Source organism: Dermacentor andersoni, chromosome 2 (assembly GCF_023375885.2).
Source record: "Dermacentor andersoni chromosome 2, qqDerAnde1_hic_scaffold, whole genome shotgun sequence".
NCBI classification, from domain to species: domain Eukaryota; kingdom Metazoa; phylum Arthropoda; class Arachnida; order Ixodida; family Ixodidae; genus Dermacentor; species Dermacentor andersoni.
Window position 1 is genome coordinate 185,395,119 of NC_092815.1, and position 22,388 is coordinate 185,417,506.

A 22,388-nucleotide genomic window follows, 5' to 3' on the forward strand; every position below is an offset into this window, starting at 1 on the left:
CAGACAGCGGGGCAGTCACGGTATTGCTAAGTTGCGATAATCCGTTGATAACAATACGCGGCGCTGGCGCGTTTCGTTGTGCAGCCGTCTGCGCTTGAAACGTGGAAACAGCGTGCCGCGCAGGGTGCGCTCATGTTGTCATACGCGGCTTTTTTCTACATATTTTTTTGCCTGCAGCCTTTGCGCGTTTCACGTATCTCCGTTCACTGACTGCCGTCAAGCAAACTCGGGTAAAACTCGGGTGAACGAGAAACTCGGCGCATCCTGCATAGCACCCCTGCTGTGATTTCAGTAGTTTCCACAGCTCTTTCTAGAACTCGCGAAAAATTCTCTCACATAAGCAGTGCAATCACTGCCTCATTACGATCTTCTTCGAGAAGTCATATCAACATCGCAAGGAACAATGAAGGAGCAATTTCTTTATTCAGGCTCATTCAGCTGGAAAGATCTCCAATAAAAAAAATTGCAATCAAACCAAAGGTCACTCGCACGTACTGCTTTCCAGTCATCGCGCAGCACATTTATCTGCGACGGCGGAAGCCCTGGTGACCTGCAGCCAATCCGCCGTAGCCAGATGGCCCATATCCACCTGGAGCATAACCAACCGCACCGTACCCTTGTTGGGCGTGACCCCCATAGGCGTGGCCACTGATAGCCGGCGCATTTGGAGGGTAGCCGTTGCGCCCGTAGCCGCCGTACCCGAAGGCTCCAGCTGCGCTACTGGAGGGGCCGTATCCGTCACCACCGAATCCGGCGTAAGCGTTGTAACCGGGCACTCCTGCGCCCGCGCCATATGTGTTCTGAGCACCACCAGGAACCGGTGGGACAACTGGCGATGCGTTGAACACGACGTCCGCGCTGGCTCCCGGTGCCGTGCCCGGCTCGTTGGTGTCCACTGTGGCGCGGAAGCCGTTGGCGTCGGCGATGTAGCTGACGCGCCGGAAGAGACCGTTCACATCTCGGTATCCATACGAGCCAGTCTTCACGTTGTTGGCGTCGCCCTGCTCGCTACGGAACTGCCGGTTGCCGAACTCGTCCGCCGTGTCGTAGCCAAAGCTGTACGGCTGAGGTGGCTGGGAAGGAAAGGGTGTTATCTTACTAACGCAATATTTTGGGGAGTCTGATTCCGTATGTAAGTGATAATTCCAACTGAAACTTTGCTGCTACGTCGAGTGGGCTTCGCCTACCTCCAAAAGAAAGGTTAGTCACTGTTGTCTGCGAAACTCGTTTTTGGTGGCGAATTTTAGCTACTGCCTCTTAGTATAGGGAAATGGTAATAAAATATATATAGAAAATGGGCAGTACTGCAACGGCGAGCTGTTCGGTTGCGCGAACTTCTCAAAACTATACATAGGATCTTCTACATCATGAATGCGCTACAATATTCCTAATATTGGAGACTCTTACAAAACAAAGATCTGCATACGGCCATTTAAGAGATCTCCAGCAACACCGAACTATTTTCAAATCGTTACTTGAGTAGAAACACAGGATAGAGCCTACGTCGCACTTCAAGGACAAAATATGGCCCGCAAACGATCGAATGTGAGACTATGTGTTTCTGTAACACGTACCCTTACATTGTTGATGAACCTATAAATTGTAGAACAATACACAAATTTAGGCATGTAATACAAGACATACTATTTTCTGATCACAGCATGTTTAACGAATGTTAATGGAGTTTTAAGTTGTTTGATGTCAATAGTGATGTTATAAATATTATATTCTGAATGTATAACCTTTGTTATTAACATAATGTTCGTATTTCTTGCAGTGCTATATTTATTTAGTTACTTGCTATTTTGCAAATAATGGATACTTTTCAATGTGGTTAAAATTTTGCTGTGAATAGTTTCGATGTTTTCTGTCTTATTAGTTGTATTTTGTTTAATTACTAAACTGCTACTTCTGCTGCTCCAGCGAGGTAAAGGCCTCAGTCAGGAGGATTACGCCTTCCTTTTGCCTTACCTTGCGTGCGAACCTTGTATTTGTTTTGCCTAAATAAATAAATAAATAAATAAATAAATAAATAAATAAATAAATAAACAGCTGAAACAGCCAGGAATCGAGACAAGGAATAGGGTTGGGTGGCAGCGCAATGAAAGCGGCAACCCCACTCGGAGCATTGCGTGAAGGTGTGGCCGTCCGTTTTTCCCTAGGACATAGGTGAAAAGAATTGTCGTGCATTAGGGACTATTTTATGTTACAAGTGTCATGGTTTCCACATTGCAGAAAATTGCAGCTTTGTTTATACCCCAGTTTACGCGTGCGGAAATTGATTCAAAAGGTTCACAGATCTCTACTCGAAGGAAGTGTTTCGCTGCTTTTTGCTTGTTTTGCTGGCACGGCAGCTTCCCAATACTTGTTGACCACGACTATAAGCCAGCGGTGCCTCAAACAACGCTCATTTTAACACCCTTATAGATCTTTGCCTTGGTTTCGTACGCGCACTAACGCTCCTCCTGCGCACAGTGACACAAATATCGTTTAACAAGGACTTGTGACTTTGATGTTATAGTAATACAGGTCGCTATTGTAGATCGCTAGCGACATGGCAGAATAAACGACAGACCAACGCCGGAATCGAGCCATAGGCTCCACGAATCTGCTGCAGCCCGAATCGCTCAGCTGACATTTACATTCTCGGTGTGCAATCTGTTACATCTAGAGTTCCTCGCGATTTTGGAAATGTTACAAAAAATTCTGACAGGAAAAGTGCAGTTGTGCCGATTGTAGCCACATGGTTTAAAAAAACATAAAATTGTAGAGCCTACAGCGAGATAGGCTCTTCAAACTTTTGCTTCATCCACTCTCTTGTGTTACAATAGATTAAAGTAAATGTAGACAATTTCTATAGACATCCATAGTTGTATTCGGCACTTGTTTCCTTCCGAGATACTATGAAGGCCCTTGCTTTTGCCTTCCACAGTGTATATCCCTTCCATAGACAAAAAAATGCTTTCGGGTTCTGGTAGAGGCCGTACTTGTTCATTGATGCATTTAGGGAGAACACAAAGGTAAATTACAAAAGCACCGCAAATTTTTAGCGCCCGTGCTTCACGAGCACGTTCGCCGAGATCTCTTGAAAGTTATTCCGTGACAACAGCTACTAAGGCAAAATTCGTAAAATGTCGCTTCAAAAGACAAGCTTGACAGAATAGTACATGCCTACAATCTGTGGCAGCTGACATTAATGTGTCCAGGAAAAGGGGAACATTTCGACTGTGTTAACGACGCATCTTTACGACAAGGGTATAGGTTGTTGTGCAAGCAGATAATTTTTTAAAGAAAAATTATCGTGTCCTGTGCAACGCAATAAACAATAGCTTAAAATCTGCTTTGTTCCTCTTCTGCAAGAGTAATATGCAGTTTCAAAAGTGTATGCGCCTAAAGAGTACCACAAGACCGATATATGCTACGCAATAAATATTTAAGTGGCATTTAATGACACTGCATAACCTTTTGGTGTAGCACTATCAATATTGAAAGAAACGGCGTCTCCAATCGGTTTACCAAGTCAGCTGCTATGCAGCGTCCCGCGCACTTCGCTTCTATACTAACCAAAATTTCAAAATTAGAAGTTGCCGAACTTCCGCTTGTCGCACTCGCATTTCGCGATTTGTAGTGCACGAAAACAAGGCTTAAGTGGAAACCGCCACCGTCATTCGTTTTGAATACTTAAAGTTTACCGCGAGTCATATTACTCGGTGGAGTTGCGCTCATTGCAATGCTTGGAAACAGCTACGCGCGACTTTTTACTGAAACTGTCACCTACAAAGGAGGAAGTGCCGTATCCCTGGTAAGGTGCACCGGCCGTAGCAGCGTTGTAGCCGCCGTAGCCTCCGTATCCACCGGAACCACCGTAACTACCGTAGCCAGCATAGCCGGGGCCCTGGTTTCCTGCTGAGTGGTGCTGGAGTGCCCATGCCTTGGTGACAAAGCAAATGACAAGAAGTTTTACCTGCAAAAAAAAGAAAGTGCAGATAGCATCATTTCCAGCGAGCTACATAAGAAAATTATACGCAAAGAATGTCGGAGCTGTGTCGATACTTAGTAGACAACCACTGGGAAATATTGTGATATCCGTTGAAAGGCGGAAGAACAAATGCAGAAACGAAGCAAGGAATTTAGTTTACCGGCACATAATCTTCCAAAGAGTGCGATTGAGACATTGCTGCGATGCTTAGGCGAATGCGATAATCAGCACAGAAAGCTGCCGTAAATTTCAAACATCATGCCAACAAACGGTTCCGCATATAAAAAAACATTATGTCGATATCACGCACTCTAGGCATCAGTTTCAGCGATGATTTCGTTGATGTTTGCAGCGAAAGACGTTCTTTTCTTTAAGTATAGGCAATATGGAAGCACAGCACACCAAAAAGTTGGGCACATTTTCACTGGGAAGGGCGTCGCTCAACCTACACGTGGGGTGCTCCGACGCCGCAGATACGGCAGGCCTAAACCAACAATGTGTCGCACACACTAGACACCGAACCAAAGTCGGCCGGTGCGAAGTGTTCTTCGTGTTAGTTGCTTACACTTCTAAACCACGCAGTCCACTTCCGCTGCTGTCTGATGACTGCGTATCCAAGCGACCCTTCACTACGTATGACGCTCCTCGGTTTCGCGTTTGGGAAAAGCTGTTCAGCGCACTCGTCGGTACACACGGGCCCCCAATGTTAAAGCACTGCGCGCACACCACGCCACAACGAATACAATGCCGCGACAGTGGATAATCGATAGTATGTGGCCTGGTTATTCGTCGTGCGCAGCGTGGTAGCGGACTTGTCTCTACTCGGTAAGACAGCCAGCGCCCGACGTTTCGGGCGCTGGCCTTGCAAGAATGCAAAGAAAGCGCCACTTTAAAAAAAAGAGAACGTTAACTTTAGCTTGCGGTAGTTCTGGAAAACCTACTCGCCGTTGTCAAACAGTCAAGCCTTGAAAAATCCTGGCTCGCATCGTGGTCATTAACGCTTATTTCGAAGCTTGGGAAATAATTTCGATAGAAAATAGATATGCCAATAAACCAATGATGAAAAATACATCGCGGACGCTTTTAAAACAGGCACTAGGGCACTGGGGGACGACAATATGCTATTAGAAGATCACCAGATGGTCTATCCGCGCTGAAAATGCGATCTGCTTACCTTGGATAACATTTTTAACTTTTCTCTGTGCTTAACGTCGTACCCTCTGGAACGTCCGTTGCTTTGGTGTAGTGTAAAGAAAGAAGGCGAGGCCGGGCTTCTGCACTGGTGCCTTGCTTCCAGCGCGCCGAGCTTTTATATTGCGAGCGGGACCACTACCGCTCGAATGTCGCAAGGGCACGTGTCAAGTGTGCTGTCGTTACAGTTCCCCACATTGTCGAAATTTAATTTTCCGCGCGTCGTGCCGCGTGCTTGCCCCATCCGATGGGCTCCTCACGGAATGCGCTCGCCACTCTGCGACATTTCGTGAGGGAAGGCAGTGTCAACAAGCATGAAGGTCGCGCTTTTCGTCATGCCGCCGCAAGAATGTGAAAGCTCGTGACGTGACTCTTACGTGACCTTTGCTTCCTGGAGCTGTTGAAGCATAGGCTGTTTACTTGCGGTGGCTGGTCAGTTCGCTTTTGCGTACTCACTTTGATTTAGCGGAAAGCTTTACCTCGGCAACAACTCGGATTTTCCTATACAGATACACATTTAACGCCGAACCAAATGCCCTCATCAAACGACCGCTAATCCCATTCAAATTAAACTTGTTAGTGTGAAAGAGAAAACTAAATTCTACTGACTGTATAAGGCCTCAATTTTTTGACAATGTTCGCAAGAATGCAGCAACCTGACTGAAAATGAATCACAAGGTTTATCAATTTCTGCCTCAGTTCTAAAAACAAATATGTGAATTGGAGCTGTTAAAACACCGAAATGCAACAAATATGACATACGAGCTTAGAGCTGACGAGAAATTGCCATGATTTTTATGGCGGTTCTGTAAACGGTCGGCTAACACATCAGTAATATACTACAGGGTAGTGTATGTTACGTACCTTTTGAGTGTTTCATTTTTCAATGATCGAAGTTTGCACAACTGTGATATCCTTCTTTTTTTTTTGCTTTCCCTGTGTTAAACCTAGTTTTGAATTTGATACTTCAGTTTCCTGAAAATTTGCGATCCTTAAGCTCTATTCTAAACAGCTTTGATGGCCTCGTTATGATATGCCTTTTTCTGCCTGTATTTATTTTTGTTTTTGGGACCGCAACAAACTTGATATAATTCGCTGCAGCGGATGCCGACCATAACGATTATCACGGTTCCCATATATTTAGGTAAGAGCTACTCAGGTAAAACTTCCGCATACAGGAGACAGTGCATAACACCACGCATTTGGTTGTCTTTCCTTGTGAACGTTGCAAAACAGGTAATGCGCTAAATTAAAACGAAAGCAATTGCTTAAACGCATCATGACATTTGCCAGTTTACAAGGAGCCTGCGGTAAATGACGCGGAAAGGTAAGCGGTGGTTGATTTGGCGAATAGTGGAAAAGAAGCAAGACCTGCCTGGCCATTGCAGCAGTGTCGCCTTTAGACTGACACCTGAAGGACTACATTTAGGGGTTGGCATGACGGGAAGGAGAAGCAGGTGCAATATAGAGTACATATAGTAAAGAAAGGAGTGCAGACGAAAGGAATACAAGACGATTAAGAAAACTTATCTATCTAGAACGTTTTTGAACGTTTTGCCGAATGGCGGTATAGTCGGAAAAAATAAATTATATTTATCAATACATGAGCGTCACTTTAGGAAGGTTCAGAGCGGGTATACAGGTTTGGACGCTGAAGAACGTCTATCGGCTTCTGATACGAAATTCTAAAGAGCGCCCTTTTTCACTTGTGGAATATTACTTTAGCAGGTGCTTAGCGTTCCTTCTGGCGAGTTTAGAACAATGTCTCCAAGCAGTTATTGATGCTTTTCACGTGCAGTACACCACGACTACAATAAAGTACTAGTTAATGAGCGCCTTATAAGGGAGCTTGACCTGAGACTCTCATATGTTTAATAAAAAGGTGGTGATGATGATTGACCTCTTAAGTCCAAAACATTGTCTACCCTCGTCTACGCAAAAAGCTTGCCAGCGCTCGTCTAGTGAGGACATTTCTGCGTTTGACATTTTCCACAGGGTCAACGGAGCTGCCCCAAAGGTAGAGCTTTACTCCTAATAATCAACGCAGGTTTTATAGCGCACAAAAATCAGCGCCGTCTTGCGCGCTGCTATTGTTATTTTTCCTATTTTTATTGCGTAGTGCAAACATATCAACAATATTTGAAAAACTGGTTTCGGAAGCTTACGGAGCGCAGACCTGCTCAAAAGGAAGTCAGAGCGAAAAAACAAAAGGAAAGAAAGGCAAAGAAAGGCAACAGGAGGAAACGGCGTGAGAAGAAAGTTGCATTGGATACCATAACTGCGCGCTAGTTCATAAAACAGTAACTGGTGCCCATCTGATGAGATGATTGTAAAGTTAACGCAAACATTCAAAGCGATGGCAAGACAATTTTCTTAAAAAAAGCAATAAAGACGAAGTCGAAGGAACACTTACGACAGGACTGGCGCTTCGACTTTGTGTTTAACGCTGTTTTATGAAAATTGTGAAGATGAACGAACTCGCCCAAATCAAGGTATCGATGGCAAGGCTTAGCGTTGAGCTGACGGCGTCTCAGAATTAATAAATACGTGAACTTTATTTCCCTTCTTTTGTAATGGAAGGGCCTAGGAGACGGGGACAGAGGGAGGTCCATGTTCTCCTGTCCCAGCTAAACGCTGACTTTATGAGGCATCTCGAGGTGCCGCACCTCGATGGTCCACCACATAGCGAAGGAAAGCCGTCCATGTTGTTCACAGCCGAAAGTAAGGATTGCAGAAATTTAGGTTGACGTTAACCACAGTGTTCTGTGCACACAACCGCTCAGCAGTCGTGCCAAAGACGCGGGGTGCCCCGCACATTAGCGTTCCTGCTGAGAACGCTTGTGTGCGGGGCATCCCACACCTGACGCACGATAACCTCCGGCCCATCTCGCTCACGTCCTGCGTGGGCAAGGTGCTGGAGCACGTCCTGCTCAACAGGTGGTAAGACTACCTGGAAGGAGAAGGGCTGTACCCGCCCACGGTGATCGGCTTCAGACAGCACCTAAGCACACAGGACGCGATGCTGCAGCTCAAATATCAAATCATCTACGATGGCGGCAGCGCCCACGACAACAAAGCAATCCTAGGGCTCAACCTGCAGAGCGACTTCGATAAGGTGAAACACTCGACGATTCTGTACCAAGTCTCCAAGCTCAACATGGGCGAAAGATCCTACAACTACATGAAGGACTTCCTCATGGACAGGCCCGCCGAGCTACGAGCAGGCGACCTACAGGCGCAAGAGAAGAAGCTCGGGAGCACCGGCACACCGCAAGGATCGGTCATTTCGCCGATGCTGTTCAACCTGGTAATGATCGGAGTGGCCGAAAAGCTCGCGGGCATCGAAGGCATCAGCTACATCATCTACGCGGACGATATCAGGCTGCAAGCCGCCGTCGATGCAATAGAAGACCAGATGGAATGCATCGGACTGAGATGTTCGCTGGGCAAATCGGAGCTTCTCATACTCCCACCTACCAAAAACAGCACAGGCAAGACCAGACAACGCGAACACGGAAAAATTTGAATCGTAACGAAATCCGACAACGTGATCCCCGAGGTCGGAAAATTTAGGATCCTAGGCACGGTCATCGAAAAGCACGGAAGAAACGGCGAGACCATCAATCATCGCTGCGTGGCGCCTCCTTCAGGTGATATTCTTCTAGCTGGGCCGTGCGCTTTGTCTCCCTGGTATCTTCCGCTGCCTGTCATGCCACCTAATGCCGGTGTTCTTCTTGTAGCTGGGCAACATCCACATGGACCAGTGCACAGTATGGCGTTGTGGAGTGTGCCGTTGCGAACATGCACTACACCGGATGAAAACCGAAATATTGAGGCGTTCTATATCAGTATACAAAAGGAAGGAAAAGGCATCATGTTGTTTTTATCTTTCTTAGCGATGAAAAAATTGCTTTTCTAAAAGGCTGTACTTAAATATTAGGTAGTTTGGGCAAAATGGTATGTTGATCAATTTAAGGAATCTTTACCTTGACAAGAGCATTGTGCAGGCGTCGGCGGTTGGATCTTCAAGGGTTGATCCTTGTTTTCAAATATATGTAAGTTAATTAAAAAAAATAAATTATGGGGTTTTACATGCCGAAACCACTTTCTGATTATGAGGCACGCCGTAGTGGGGGACTACGGAAATTTCGACCACCTGGGGTTCTTTAACGTGCACCTAAATCTAAGTACACGGGTGTTTTCGCATTTCGCCCCCATCGAAATGCGGCCGCCGTGGCCGGGATTCGATCCCGCGACCTCGTGCTCAGCAGCCTAACACCATAGCCACTGAGCAACCACGGCGGGTTATATGTAAGTTGCTAGTCCAGCGTTCTGGTGTCACTTTTTTCTGTCGTGTTTGTGTCTGAAATTTTTTGCTGGTTTTCTCAAGCGTATGCACTACACCCACTTTAAGATTGTGGCTAGGGTAATCTCAAACCAAACTGCTTTGCCAGTTGCAATTTCACGCTTACATCTACTCTCGATCACGGAAGAGCCGGCAAATTTGATCTCCCGCTCCGCGTTCGCTCTTTCATCTATCGCTGTGCTCATTCGCTCGGTTACGCCGCCGACGCTCGCCGCAGGAAGGGGCACCTAAGAGCTGCGCTGTCAAATCCGCGACAGTCGCATTCCCGCCTGTATGTTCCACTATCAAAGTGTAGATCTTGGTAGGAGTTGCCTACTTTTGTGCATCAGAAAGGCCAGGGACCTACAAATTTATCAACGTCAAAATCAGGAACATAAATTTGCACGTTTGTATTGCCACAAAGTGACGGCAGTCACATAGCAGTGCACAGTAGTGTCCAAATGAGGTACATTCCTTAGCATTGGCTATGTAAACATTCGTTTGCTTGTATGACTAGGGGTACCAGGGCATGTGAACCAGTACATTGCAGTAGAGCTGCTTAGCGCAGTGATCGACTCAGGGCTGCTGAATGTTTGTCTTCTGTCCCCACCAAATGCAGGACGAACGTTAAAGATGACGACGTCGCGCTTTCAGAGGGCAAGCTTGTATATTGTAAACCTTCCTAGTTGTCTCTTAGGCAAAGACAAATAAAGGAGTTAAAAATTCACTACATGTGTGCCCTACGTGTGATTGCTCCCGCCTTAGCGTTACATTACTTCGCCATTGACAATTCCAGAATTACACTACAAGGACTGTACACAATGCACGAACTACCCGCGTCCAAACTCTCTTCGCGTCGACCAGAGCTCCCCTACACATAATATCCAGGAAAGGGTCAAGGCCGCGCTCCAAGCAACGTATATTACAGTCATGGACTTAGTTCGTAGGTATTAGCAACAGCTGATAATTACGCGTGATAAATACGCGTGATAATTGCTAAGCAGTGCTTATTTCGCAAAACGTTACGTTTCTGGCAGCCGTGCTGAGCTTCCGTTTAAAGAATATCCCTTTCCATTTGATTAAGACAGCGCTGTATTGGAGCGGCAGAAAGTTCGCTCGGCCGTGCGTGGACGATGTAGCGATCTTATGAAGCATGTAGGAGCGTGTGGACCACTAGAGAATTGTGCCAGAGAAACTGAGCAAGGCAGCTTGATCTGAAGACCCATTTTAAGCAAAGCTAACCAACGCAACCAACCACTACTCCTAAACGCTATGCGAGAGACCTACAACTTTCTGTAGTTAAAACTTGTCCGCAGGGTGTGCATTTCCATTTTGTTCCTAATTGCATGCAGTAGTAATTCCTCTACTTTTTGCCCCACGCTAAGCTTCATTGAGCTGCGCATATCTTTATGCTCCACATCGCCTCCAAATTCAATGGTTTATTAGGCTGGAGTATATATGTAAAAAAGTAACGAAGAACCAAATGAGCAAGGCGCGTTAACATGATGCAGTGTTTACTGGCTGCAGTGGAATAATGACTATTACAGTGTTTTGTTGATCAAGGGTTTATAGCACCCGGCCGCCCTGGCTGCATTCTAATGAAGGTGGAATGTAAAAGCGCGCTTGTACGAACCTTTTTGTCTTACTGTAACGAACGCCAGTGTTCGCGCCTAATGAGGAGCCCATCACTACTGCATCTCTCACAGCCATGCTGTGGAACGTTAAATCAATTCAATCATCCCGATTCTCGGCGGATCTCCTGTAGTGGGCGCATACTATATATCGAGGCTCCAGAACAAGAGCAAGAAGCGAAGGAAGAAGAGAAAACGACCAAGGCTTATTGACAGGTTATTGAAGCCGCCTGGATCCGCTGTTACGAAATACCAGCAAACAGTCCTTCATTTGCACCTCAGCATGTCATTTCAGCAGCTTCTTCCTGTCCGTGGACAGTCTAGAGAATCGCCTGCTCCCGCTGTCTTTGCCGCTGAAGACCACCTGGGTCGCGCACGGAAGCGGGACGCTGAGGCCGCGCCAGTAAGCCACGCCATTTTCTCCTTGACACCGGAAGAGCGCGAACAGGGCCACGCCGAGAGTTCCCCAACCAAATGCATCGGCGGCTACGTCGTTATGATCTCTGGAGTAACACTGTTCGTGATCTTTTTCCTGCTACGCGCAGGATCGACATCGACGCAGGTTAACCACGGCAGCACCAAAAGCGCCAGCGCTGCCGGCAGATATCCTGCGGACACGGGGCCTCGCAGACACCCCGAACACGGCGGGACGGAAACGTCGCGCAGGAGGAGAGCCAGCACGCCCGGCACACGCGGTCTTCCGCCGGTAGCCCTGCCAAGAATTTGCCCCCTTTGCATTCCTCGTTCGCAAGAGAACGCGACGGAGCAAGTGGATGGCTCGCCTCGAGGATGGTCAACGCCCGTTTCCGCAGAGATGTATGACGCAAAGCCAGCTAGTAATCTGAACAATATAAGTTCGGACATTCCCGCTTATGGTGCAGTGAAAGACGTTTCGGATGAACAGCATGCATGGTTACCTTCGGGAGGAAGAGCTGCAAGTGTAGACAGGTGACGCCACTTCGCTAGTGAAGCATGATTGTCCTAAAAGAGAATACAGAATGTACCGCGCGATATTAGTTCATACTCGTTTTTTTTTCTGCGACGTAATTTTATTGTGCACAGCCTTTGAGGACGATCATATTCTGGAACCTCAGTGAAGGACAGTATAATATACGGCTGTAGAGGTCTCGATATCACTAGTTCTTTAACCCAACTATCGAATTGGTAAGTACCTTCCTAGTATTATAGTGTCGTTTGTTTTTCTTGAATAAATTTAAAAAGAAAAGAAGGAAACAATTTTGGTGGAACCAGGTCGCTACAGAATAATGAGGTGCCCGGGCCGACATGTTCTGTAACAGAAAAGCAACGTAATTCAAGTGAACATGCAGACCACTGAAATAGCGTGTCCAATTATTCGTTCAATTTATCTGATTACGCAAGCGGAACCGCCAAGCGTTGTTCTTAGTCCAAATACCATGTGACAGAAATCTCTGGTGTAAAATGAAGCTGTCGTCGCACTTCCCCCTTCCGACGAGCCTATTCCAATAGGCATCTTGCACAACTCCAGATTGGATCCATATGTAATGCAGTGAGCCGTAAGGGTGAGGCAGACCACTTTGTAGCTACATCTGGGGAAGTTTCATGGCGCGCCGCCGTACTTCATCACAGGGGCGTCGTGGTGCAGCGTGCGTAATCAGGTAAATTGATAGAATAATGTAAGTCCAAATATTTTAGTCTACATGGCCAATTTTAAATGCACAAACACGTTAACCAGACTTTGGCGACGATTCGCCGCAAGTTTCTATTAAGAACACTAGTCATAGCACCTGTAACTAAGGAGTTAATCACTAATACATTATTAAAGAATTATTTGCTGTAGAGTTTTGTTTGCAGATAATGTCCGCCGGGGCAGATATTTTGTCTTCAGTGACGTGAGTAAAGTTTTCATGCTTTCTTGTAAAAAGTGTACGAATTATAAACACGCTGCACACATACATGCAGGCACATTCATATATATAATAAGAAGCCAACAAACACTGGCACCAAGGACAACGTAGGGGAAATTAGTTGTGCTTAATAAATGAAATGAAGAAACGAAAAGGTAATGGAAATTAAAGTGGATGGAAAAACAACTTGCCGCAGGTGGCAACCGAACTCACAACCTTCGCATTTCGCATGCGATGCTCTACCAATTGCGCTACCGCGGCGCTGTTTCCCCATCCACTTTCTTGGGTATTTATGTGTGCTAGTAGAACTCTGGGAGTGTTAGCCAGCGCCGCGGCTCACAGATTTAGGTGCACGTTAAAGAACTCCAGGTGGTCGAAATTTCCGGCGTCCCCCACTACGGCGTGCCTCATAATTACAAAGTGGTTTTGGTACGTAAAACCCCCTAATTAAATAAAATGTTCCGGAGTTATTGGTGTATTTCAGTATGGCATATGACATATCAGTTTTGTCCGCATTAAATGAAATATGAGGTACAGCTTACAGAATTCCGATACCGTTTTTAGTTGCCGAGGTAAAGAGTCGTATCCTTCGAGTACTGTTTCTTGAAATTTCCCATTTTTTTAGAATTTAAAGAAGTGGAACCTAAATAAAAATTCGCTTCGTGAAATCTCATTGTAACTGTTTCTTTTAAGTTCCACATAACTCAAGAATCGCGGTGCAGTGGTTGTAAGAACAAAGGATTGCTTATTTCCCATGTAGGAGCTAAAGCTTCCAGTTAAGTTCGGTTTAGAATAGTATTTTTGCTGAGAGAAGAAGCAAGACGGGTAGCGTATATACATTACGGTGGCCGCACTTCGATGGGGGGCGAAATTCGGAGACACACGTGTACTTAGATTTAGGTTTACGTTAAAGATGCCCAGGTGGTCGAAATTTTTCACATCCACCCACTACGGCATGCCTCATAATCAGACCGTGGTCTTGGCACGTACTACACAATAATTTATGTTTCTTTATTTACAGAATGTACGATAATTTATAGTAATTGACAAAGCCATTCCTACAGCAGTCTAGTCATTGAAGCGTTCACTTCTTCAGACCTAAGCTCGTGCTCATCGTCCGCAGCTTTGTGGAGAACTGCGCAACATATTTCCACTTGGCGTGGAAGCACCGTCTCACTGCTTTTTAGGCAGAAAAGGACTGGTAGCGTTCTAGGCGGCTGACCTGAACGACGTGATGGGAAGTCTGGATGGAGCGAGTAGTAGGTGCGACCGGATACATCTCGTAGGTTACGTTGGTTACCTAACAAAGGAGCCGGTAAGGGCCGGAGTAGCAGGACATCAATGTGATTTGTGGGATTTTAAATTCCTCTAGACTATTCTCTCTTCCATTATGGTCGTGGGTGCCACTGGTACTGTATAAATCTCTATAGAACTTCTCTGCCACTTGAACTATCTCATCCATATTAGTAATGCTATTGCCGGCTTTGTCTCTTAACGCATACATCTGATTCTTGACAATTCCTAGTTTCTTCACTCCTTTTAGGCTTCCTCCGTTCCTGAGAGCATGTTCAATTCTATTTATATTATACTTCCTTATGTCAGCTGTCTTACGCTTGTTGATTAACTTTGAAAGTTCAAGTTCTATTCTAGCTGTAGGGTTAGAGGCTTTCATACATTGGCGTTTCTTGATGAGGTATTTCGTCTCCTCCGATAGCTTACTGGTTTCCTGTCTAACGGAGTTACCACCGAATTCTATTGCACACTCCTTAATGATGCGCGTAAGATTGGCGTTCATTGTTTCAACACTAAGGTCCTCTTCCTGAGTTAAAGCCGAATACCTGTTCTGTAGCTTGATCCGGAATTCCCCTATTTTCCCTCTTACCGCTAACTCATTGGTCGGCTTCTTATGTACCAGTTTCTTCCGTTAACTCCTCAAGTCTAGGCTAATTCGAGTTCTTACCATCCTATGGGCACTGCAGCGCACCTTGCCGAGCACGTCCACATTTTATATGATACCAGGGTTAGCGCAAAGTATAAAGTCTACTTCATTTCTAGTCTCGTCATTCGGGCTCCTCCACGTCCACTTTCTGCTATCTCGCTTGCGGAAGAAGGTATTCATTGCCCGCATATTATTCTGTTCTGCAAAGTCTACTAATAACTCTCCCCTGCTATTCCTAGTGCCTATGCCATATTCCCCGACTGACTTGTCTCCAGCCTGCTTCTTGCCTACCTTGGCATTGAAGACGCCCATCAGTATAGTGTATTTTGTTTTCACTCTACCCATCGCCGATTCCACGTCTTCATAGAAGTTTTCGACTTCCTGGTCATCATGACTGGATGTAGGGGGTAGACCTGTACAACCTTCATTTTGTACCTCTTATTAGGTTTCACAACAAGACCTGCCACCCTCTCGTTAATGCTATAGAATTCCTGTATGTTACCAGCTATATCCTTATTAATCAGAAATCCGACTCCTAGTTCTCGTCTCTCCGCGAAGCCCCGGTAGCACAGGACGTGCCCGGTTTTTAGCACTGCATGCATGTCCGCGCACAATGTTTCGCTTTCACTGAGAGAGTTTTCGCACCGTGCTGTGAGCTTTAGGGCGCACCATATGAACATTTGACAGTCCACAAGGAACCATTGCTGCGTGTACGTTATCAGAGCTGTTCACAGACAATTTCTTCTTAACAAGGAACTTCGACGCCTACGGCGACTGTGATATGCCGTCGCGACGATTCAACATTTCTTTTTTTTCTAAGGTGTTGGACGTTTCAATATTATTTCTAAAGTTGCATCGCACTGTATGCAATCCGCGTGCGATGTCCCTCTGCTTCTTTTTCGTAATCCAGTGTATTAGTTCATAACACAAACATGACCATATGCCATGCCTTTTTTTAATGTGCGTCTTACCGCTCCCTCTCCGTTCCAGTGAATTTGCCATTATAAAGCATTAACAGGTTCATAGACCAAACCGTCATGACTTTAGACGGGCAGCGGGCGCAGGCGAGTGCGTCAGTGCGCGTTTTCTGCGACTCACCGAACCTCGCAGTCCCGGCGCCGTAGCAGAAATCTTCCTCGCGTCTGTGCTTGCTTCATACCCGAGTTGTAGCCTATGGCTGTTTGCTGGTTCCAAGTTTCGCGAGCCAAGCTTCACGCAGCTTCTTCTCCTGTGGCTACGAGTGAAAAAGGCTGATACCGGGCTCCGTTGCGTACATCCGCCACTTCGGCACCAAACAGTAGCCTGCCATGCTGGACGCCTCCAAAGGCACCCACTACCTATTATAGTAGTTTCGGATGTTATCAAGCAGACACCCAAGACGCGAAAGCCTCACCACTTAATCAGAACCGAAGCGCAGGTAGCACTTTAACTTTCGCTTTCAGCTCGCTTCGGCGCTTCCGAAGCAGCCGACGCGGCCGCTGTGTCCACGTGATCCCTCATGCACGTCACGCAGACGGTGGCGCCAGCTTTTCCAGTGGTGGAGCTCGCTCCCAATATGCAAGACAGCATGGAGGAAGGAAACTGAGGAGAGGCCATCCTCCGTGCAAGACAGAGAGCGCACGTGCGCCATAGAAACAACATTTCACCGCGGCCATGTAGGTGCGCTCCCAGACGCAGAGATGGTGCCCGCCTCGCGCGGCGCGTAAAACCCCTCAATTTTACAAAAGTAGCGCCATTCTTGAATTGTTGCTCCACCTCGCTCTCCCCGTCGTGTCCTCATCCGCGCTTCCTATCACCCCAGCCTCCTCCGCTCTCCCATTGGCCAATCTGTGTCACGTGGAAGAGCGCGTCGCGCTTCTCAATATTTTTTTTATTTCCAGCGCGCTCTGACCGCCATTGCAGGCCCAGCGCGCCGAAAGTACGCGCAGTCGGATTCATCGCGCGAGGCCGCGGGATCAAATCGCGGACGCTGCGGCCGCATTTCGAGGGGTAGCGATATGCAAAGACGTCAGCGTCCCGTCCATTTGGGACACGTTAAAGAACCCTAGCTGGTCAAAGTTAATTCTGAGTCTCCGATTACGGCGTGCCTATAATCAGATCGAGAATTCGGCACGTAAAACCCAAGAATCAAAGCTTTTTCTCTGTCCTGAGTGCCTTGAGTGTTCCAGTTAAAGCAACACTGCTTCCCTGCCTTAACTTACAACGCCAAAGAATACAGACGCCGATATAAAATGAGCACTTCAATAAAACTGTTACTGGTACTAAAGGGGGGGGGGGGGCATAATTATTCTAGGAACCTCTGTCCAGTTGTCCCAACATTTTCGTCGTTCTTGCTATCAAATTGCAACTATTTTCACTCTAATAAATAAATAAAAAATTATTTCATGTGCTGGTACGTTGTTAAAGTCGTCAATACTGTCTACGTGCGAAAACCGTGCTCATGGCTGCCACAACCTGTGCATGAGCTACATACATCTGTAAAAGGCGCGGAGCACAAGCGGCCCTATTGCTGCGCATTGTTGGCCCCAGACAGTTGGAATCTCACGCACCGACCAAACAAATGTATCCTGCAGGTACGTCAATGAGCCTAGGAAACCACGTACACATAGTTTCACGCAGACAAAACCTGAAACTGACTTAATTACACGCGTGTTTGAGCACACCGTGTGGATGCGTGGTGTTTTAGCAAGCCGAACTCTCAACGTGCAGGCGCTTTACGTGGTAAATAATTGTAAATTTCTCAATTTTGCGTATTTCCAACACAGCATTATTAAGGCCAGTTACCGACTGACGAAGCAATATCTCGCCTCAAAAACTGCCGCGAAGGGCTCGAACGAACATTTCCGTGTATTTGCTGTGGTAGCGCGCTAGCCGTAGTCCGCTACGGCGGGGCCGGCATAGGCGGCGCCACTGTCGCCACCGCGGGAGTGGAGCGAAGGTGGAGGGAAGTGGTTGGTCCTACTTTTGGAAAATTAGGGGTTTTAGTGGCGCGCACGCTCAACTGTAGAGGAATCAGATTTCTTGCACTGGCTGGCGTGGCTAGCGTAGCGTATACGACTTCGCCTGCCGCAGCCTGGCGCGCCGAAAATGCCGGACTATATCTTGGCCCTAAGGGCTGGATCGGCGCCGCAAAGGCGAGGCCTTTCACGGGCGAGTTCTCACCTCATCTTGTCGAACGCTACCCTTACCTCCAAGGAACGCACAAAGCGGGGCCGTCCCATCTGTAATTCAGAGACGGAACTCAACGGAAACGAAGCCGGCGCAGCGTGCGCGAGACCGTTTCCTGACCTTTCCCTCATCTGCTGAAGCGGAACGGCTCTGATTGTTTGCGCGCGTGGTGTGAGCGCGCGCTTATGCAGTTAGAAATCTTCCTGATGACTCAGGCTCTTGCGCCAGCACACCTGTCAACTCACGAAACCACCCTTCCCGCAGCTGCTCAGCTCTGGGAGCAACTGAGTTTTGGCGTGACCACGACAACGCTACTTGTGAGCCAAAACAAGCTTCGCTTGAAAATAAGCCAAGAGCCATTCACTGAGCTGCCAATTATTTTAATGCATAGCCATTTGGCGAGCTGCCCAGCCGTCACACAAAAAGTGTAATGCCTCGTATTTGCACAATAATGCGTAATTTACAAAGTTATCATAATCGTTATGATAGTGTAAATGTAGATGATTGCTAGCTTTTAAACGATAATGAACAATTTTGAGCAAAAAATAAAAAGACAATACCCGTAGAGATACATAGGGCTTCTTAGAAAATGCATGGGGGAGCCTACAGTTGGGGTGGGCGAACTGAACCTTGGGGCTGGGCGAACTTTAAATTTGCATGTAGGCCAACTTGAAGTTAGGGAGCGGGCACACGAAAATTTGTGGGTGGGTAAACTTTTAATTTGAGGGTTACCCAACTTAAGTTTTGGGGTGGGCTAGCGTGAAATTTGGATGTGGGCCAACTGAAACTTCGTGGTGGGCCCACTTAATATTTCTAGGTGGGCCAACTTGAAATCGGGGGTGGGCTAAGTTAAATTTGCGGGTATGCCAACTTGAAATATTGTCACGTGGTGGTGACGTTGAAGAACACAGTAGCAATACTGTGAAAGACAAAACTAACTTTTATTGGGCCAACTTGTGCCCACAAAAACTGGCTACACTTATAGCACAACGATAGCGCCGAACACGGTCGGCGATCGTCGAAAATATGATCAGCGGGTCAAGCGCGTCGGCTTTTATAGATCGGTCGTCGAATGTTCCAGATTAACCGATGGGACCCGCGTGTCTTCCACAAAGTTCTACACCATTCGCGTCGCGCATAGATGCCATCAGATTACACAAGTTGCGGTGAAAGACAGCGGACGGAACCATCGATAACATTCGAGAAACTTCTTTTACATGCAAGCGCGTCCGGCGCTGTGCGATAACATTTGTCAGGCGGCGAAACTTGGTCGCCCGATAAAGTTAAGCACACGTGTCATTATCCCCCTCTTAAAAAGCATCGACCCGATGCTGCAAACAAACGAAAGTAATAAATAAAAGCACTCGTAGCAAAGAAAACAACAAAAATAAGGAAATCGTCAGCGTCCGTAAAAGGGTTTAAGGCGCACCACGTGGACCACTTCAGATCGTGCGCGGCGCCGCTGTGAATGCGAAATTCCGTCTGGCACGACCTCATAGTCCAGTGCGCCAATACGTCGAATGACCTTGTAGGGTCCGAAATAGCGGCGCAATAGTTTCTCACTCAGACCTCGTCGGCGTATCGGTGTCCAAACCCAAACACGGTCGCCGGGCTGGTACTCGACGAAGCGTCGCCGGAGGTTGTATTGTCGGCTGTCGGTCCTCTGTTGGTTCCTGATCCGTAGGCGGACGAGCTGTCGGGCTTCTTCGGCGCGCTGCAGATAGCTAGCGACGTCAACATTCTCTTCGTCAGTGACGTGGGGCAGCATGGCGTCGAGCGTCGTTGTCGGGTTCCTGCCGTAAACCAGCTTAAACGGCGTGATCTGTGTTGTTTCTTGCACTGCCGTGTTGTAAGCGAAGGTTACATACGGCAGGACCGTGTCCTACGTCTTGTGCTCGACGTCGACGTACATTGCTAGCATGTCGGCGAGGGTCTTGTTCAGGCGCTCCGTGAGACCATTCGTCTGCGGATGGTAGGCAGTTGTCCTCCTGTGACTTGTCTGGCTGTACTGCAGAATGGCTTGGGTGAGCTCTGCTGTAAAAGCCGTTCCTCTGTCGGTGATGAGGACTTCTGGAGCACCATGTCGCAGCAGGATGTTCTCGACGAAAAATTTCGCCACTTCGGCTGCGCTGCCTTTCGGTAGAGCTTTAGTTTCAGCGAAGCGGGTGAGATAGTCCGTCGCCACGACGATGCACATATTTCCGGAAGTTGATGTCGGAAACGGTCCCAACAAGTCCATCCCGATCTGCCGAAAAGGCCGGTAAGGAGGCTTGATCGGCTGTAGTAGTCCCGCTGGCCTTGTCGGTGGTGTCTTGCGTGGCTGACAGTCTCGGCATGTCTTGACATAACGGGCGACGTCGGCTGTTAGGCGCGGCCAGTAATACCTTTCTTGTATCCTCGATAGCGTCCGGGAGAAGCCGAGGTGCCCGGCGGTCGGATCGTCATGTAGGGCGCGCAGTACTTCTGGACGCAGCGCCGACGGAAAAACAAGAAGGTAGTTGGCGCGGACTGGTGAGAAGTTCTTCTTCACGAGTATTTTATTTTCAAGCGTGAAGGAAGATAATCCGCGCTTAAATGCCCTGGGGACAACGTCGGTGTGCCCTTCCAAATATTCGACGAGGCCTTTTAGCTCCGGGTCTACCCGTCGCTGTTCAGCGAAGTCTTCCGGGCTTATCATTCCAAGGAATGAGTCGTCATTCTCGTCATCTTCTGGCGACGGGTCAATGGGGGCGCGCGATAGGCAATCGGCATCGGAGTGTTTTCGTGCGGACTTGTAGGTTACAATGATGTCGTATTCTTGTAGTCTGATGCTCCACCGCGCCAGTCGTCCTGAAGGATCCTTTATATTCGCTAGCCAACACAACGCGTGATGGTCGCTGAAGACTTTCAATGGCCTGCCATATACATAAGGGCGAAATTTAGCTGTAGCCCAAACGATGGCGAGGCATTCCTTTTCGGTCATAGAATAGTTGCCTTCCGCTTTTGACAGCGACCGGCTTGCATAAGCTATCACCTGTTCGACTCCGTTTCTCCTCTGGACTAGAACGGCACCGAGGCCTAGGCTACTGGCGTCATGCATGGATTTCTGTATCGGCGTACTCGTCGAAGTGCGCAAGTACCGGCGGCGACTGCATGCGTCGTTTGAGTTCTTCAAATGCGTCGGACTGCGGCGTTTCCCACTTGAACTCAACATCACATTTAGTTAGACGTGTCAACGGCTCAGCAATGCGTGAAAAGTCCTTGACAAAGCGCCTGTAGTAGGCACATATGCCAAAGAATCTACGCACTGCCTTCTTGTCGATGGGTTGCGGGAACTGTGTGATGGCAGGTGTCTTTTGCGGGTCTGGGCGGACACCAGATTTGCTGATTACGTGGCCTAGGAAAAGAAGCTCATCGAAAGCGAAGCGGCACTTTTCGGGCTTCAGAGTGAGCCCTGATGACTTGATGGCCTCTAGTACTGTCGCAAGCCGCCGCAGGTGATCGTCGAAATTTCCGGCGAAGAAGACGACGTCATCCAAGTAAACGAGACAGGTCTGCCACTTCAATCCTGCTAAAACAGTGGCCATCACGCACTGGAACGGTGCAGGCGCCGAGCACAGTCCGAATGGCATAACCTTCAACTCGTAGAGGCCGTCTGGGGTGATGAAGGCCGTCTTTTCTCGATCTCTTTCGTCGACTTCTATTTGCCAATAGCCAGACTTGAGGTCCATTGACGAGAAGTATTTAGCGTTGCAGAGCCGATCCAATGCGTCGTCTATCCGTGGGAGGGGGTATACGTCCTTCTTCGGTGATCTTGTTCAGACGACGATAATCGACGCACAAACGTAGGGTTCCGTCCTTTTCTTTCACCAAGATTACAGGAGATGCCCACGGGCTTTTGGACGGCTGGATGATGTCGTCGCGCAGCATTTCGTCGACTTGGTGCCTTATAGCTTCACGTTCTCGCGTCGAAACACGGTATGGGCTCTGGCGGAGAGGTTGAGTGCACTCTTCGGTTATTATGCGATGCTTTGCGACTGGGGTTCGTCGAATCCTTGATGACGTCGAAAAGCACTCTTTGTATCGTCAAAGTAGACTTCTGAGCTGTTGTGGCTTAATCGTGGGGAGACTTGGATTTATGTCGAAGTCTGGCTCGGGAACTACCGTCGTCGGGGTAGATGCGGCAGAATCCGAGAGGACAAACGCATTGCTGTTTTCCAGAATTTCCTCGATGTATGCGATCATCGTGCCCTTGTTTATGTGCTTGAAC

General features: G+C 47.7%; 2 protein-coding genes across 2 annotated transcripts in view; one reads left to right on the forward strand and one right to left on the reverse strand.

The window, feature by feature from the left end:
- Window positions 1-404: 404 nt before the first annotated feature.
- LOC140215862 (uncharacterized) lies at window positions 405-7,854 on the reverse strand. The gene is made up of 3 exons (XM_072286197.1): window positions 7,810-7,854; window positions 3,779-3,964; window positions 405-1,073 (listed from the first exon to the last, which is right to left on the reverse strand). The coding sequence occupies exons 1-3, from the start codon at window positions 7,852-7,854 to the stop codon at window positions 522-524; spliced, it is 783 nt and encodes a 260-aa protein (XP_072142298.1). The 3' UTR covers window positions 405-521.
- Window positions 7,855-8,189: 335 nt separating this feature from the next.
- LOC126540826 (uncharacterized) overlaps window positions 8,190-22,388 on the forward strand; it is a 134,697-nt gene continuing 120,498 nt past the window's right edge. The window contains exon 1 of the mRNA XM_072286198.1: window positions 8,190-8,394. Coding sequence (XP_072142299.1) covers window positions 8,190-8,394 — 205 coding nt within the window. The remainder of the gene's footprint in view (window positions 8,395-22,388) is intronic.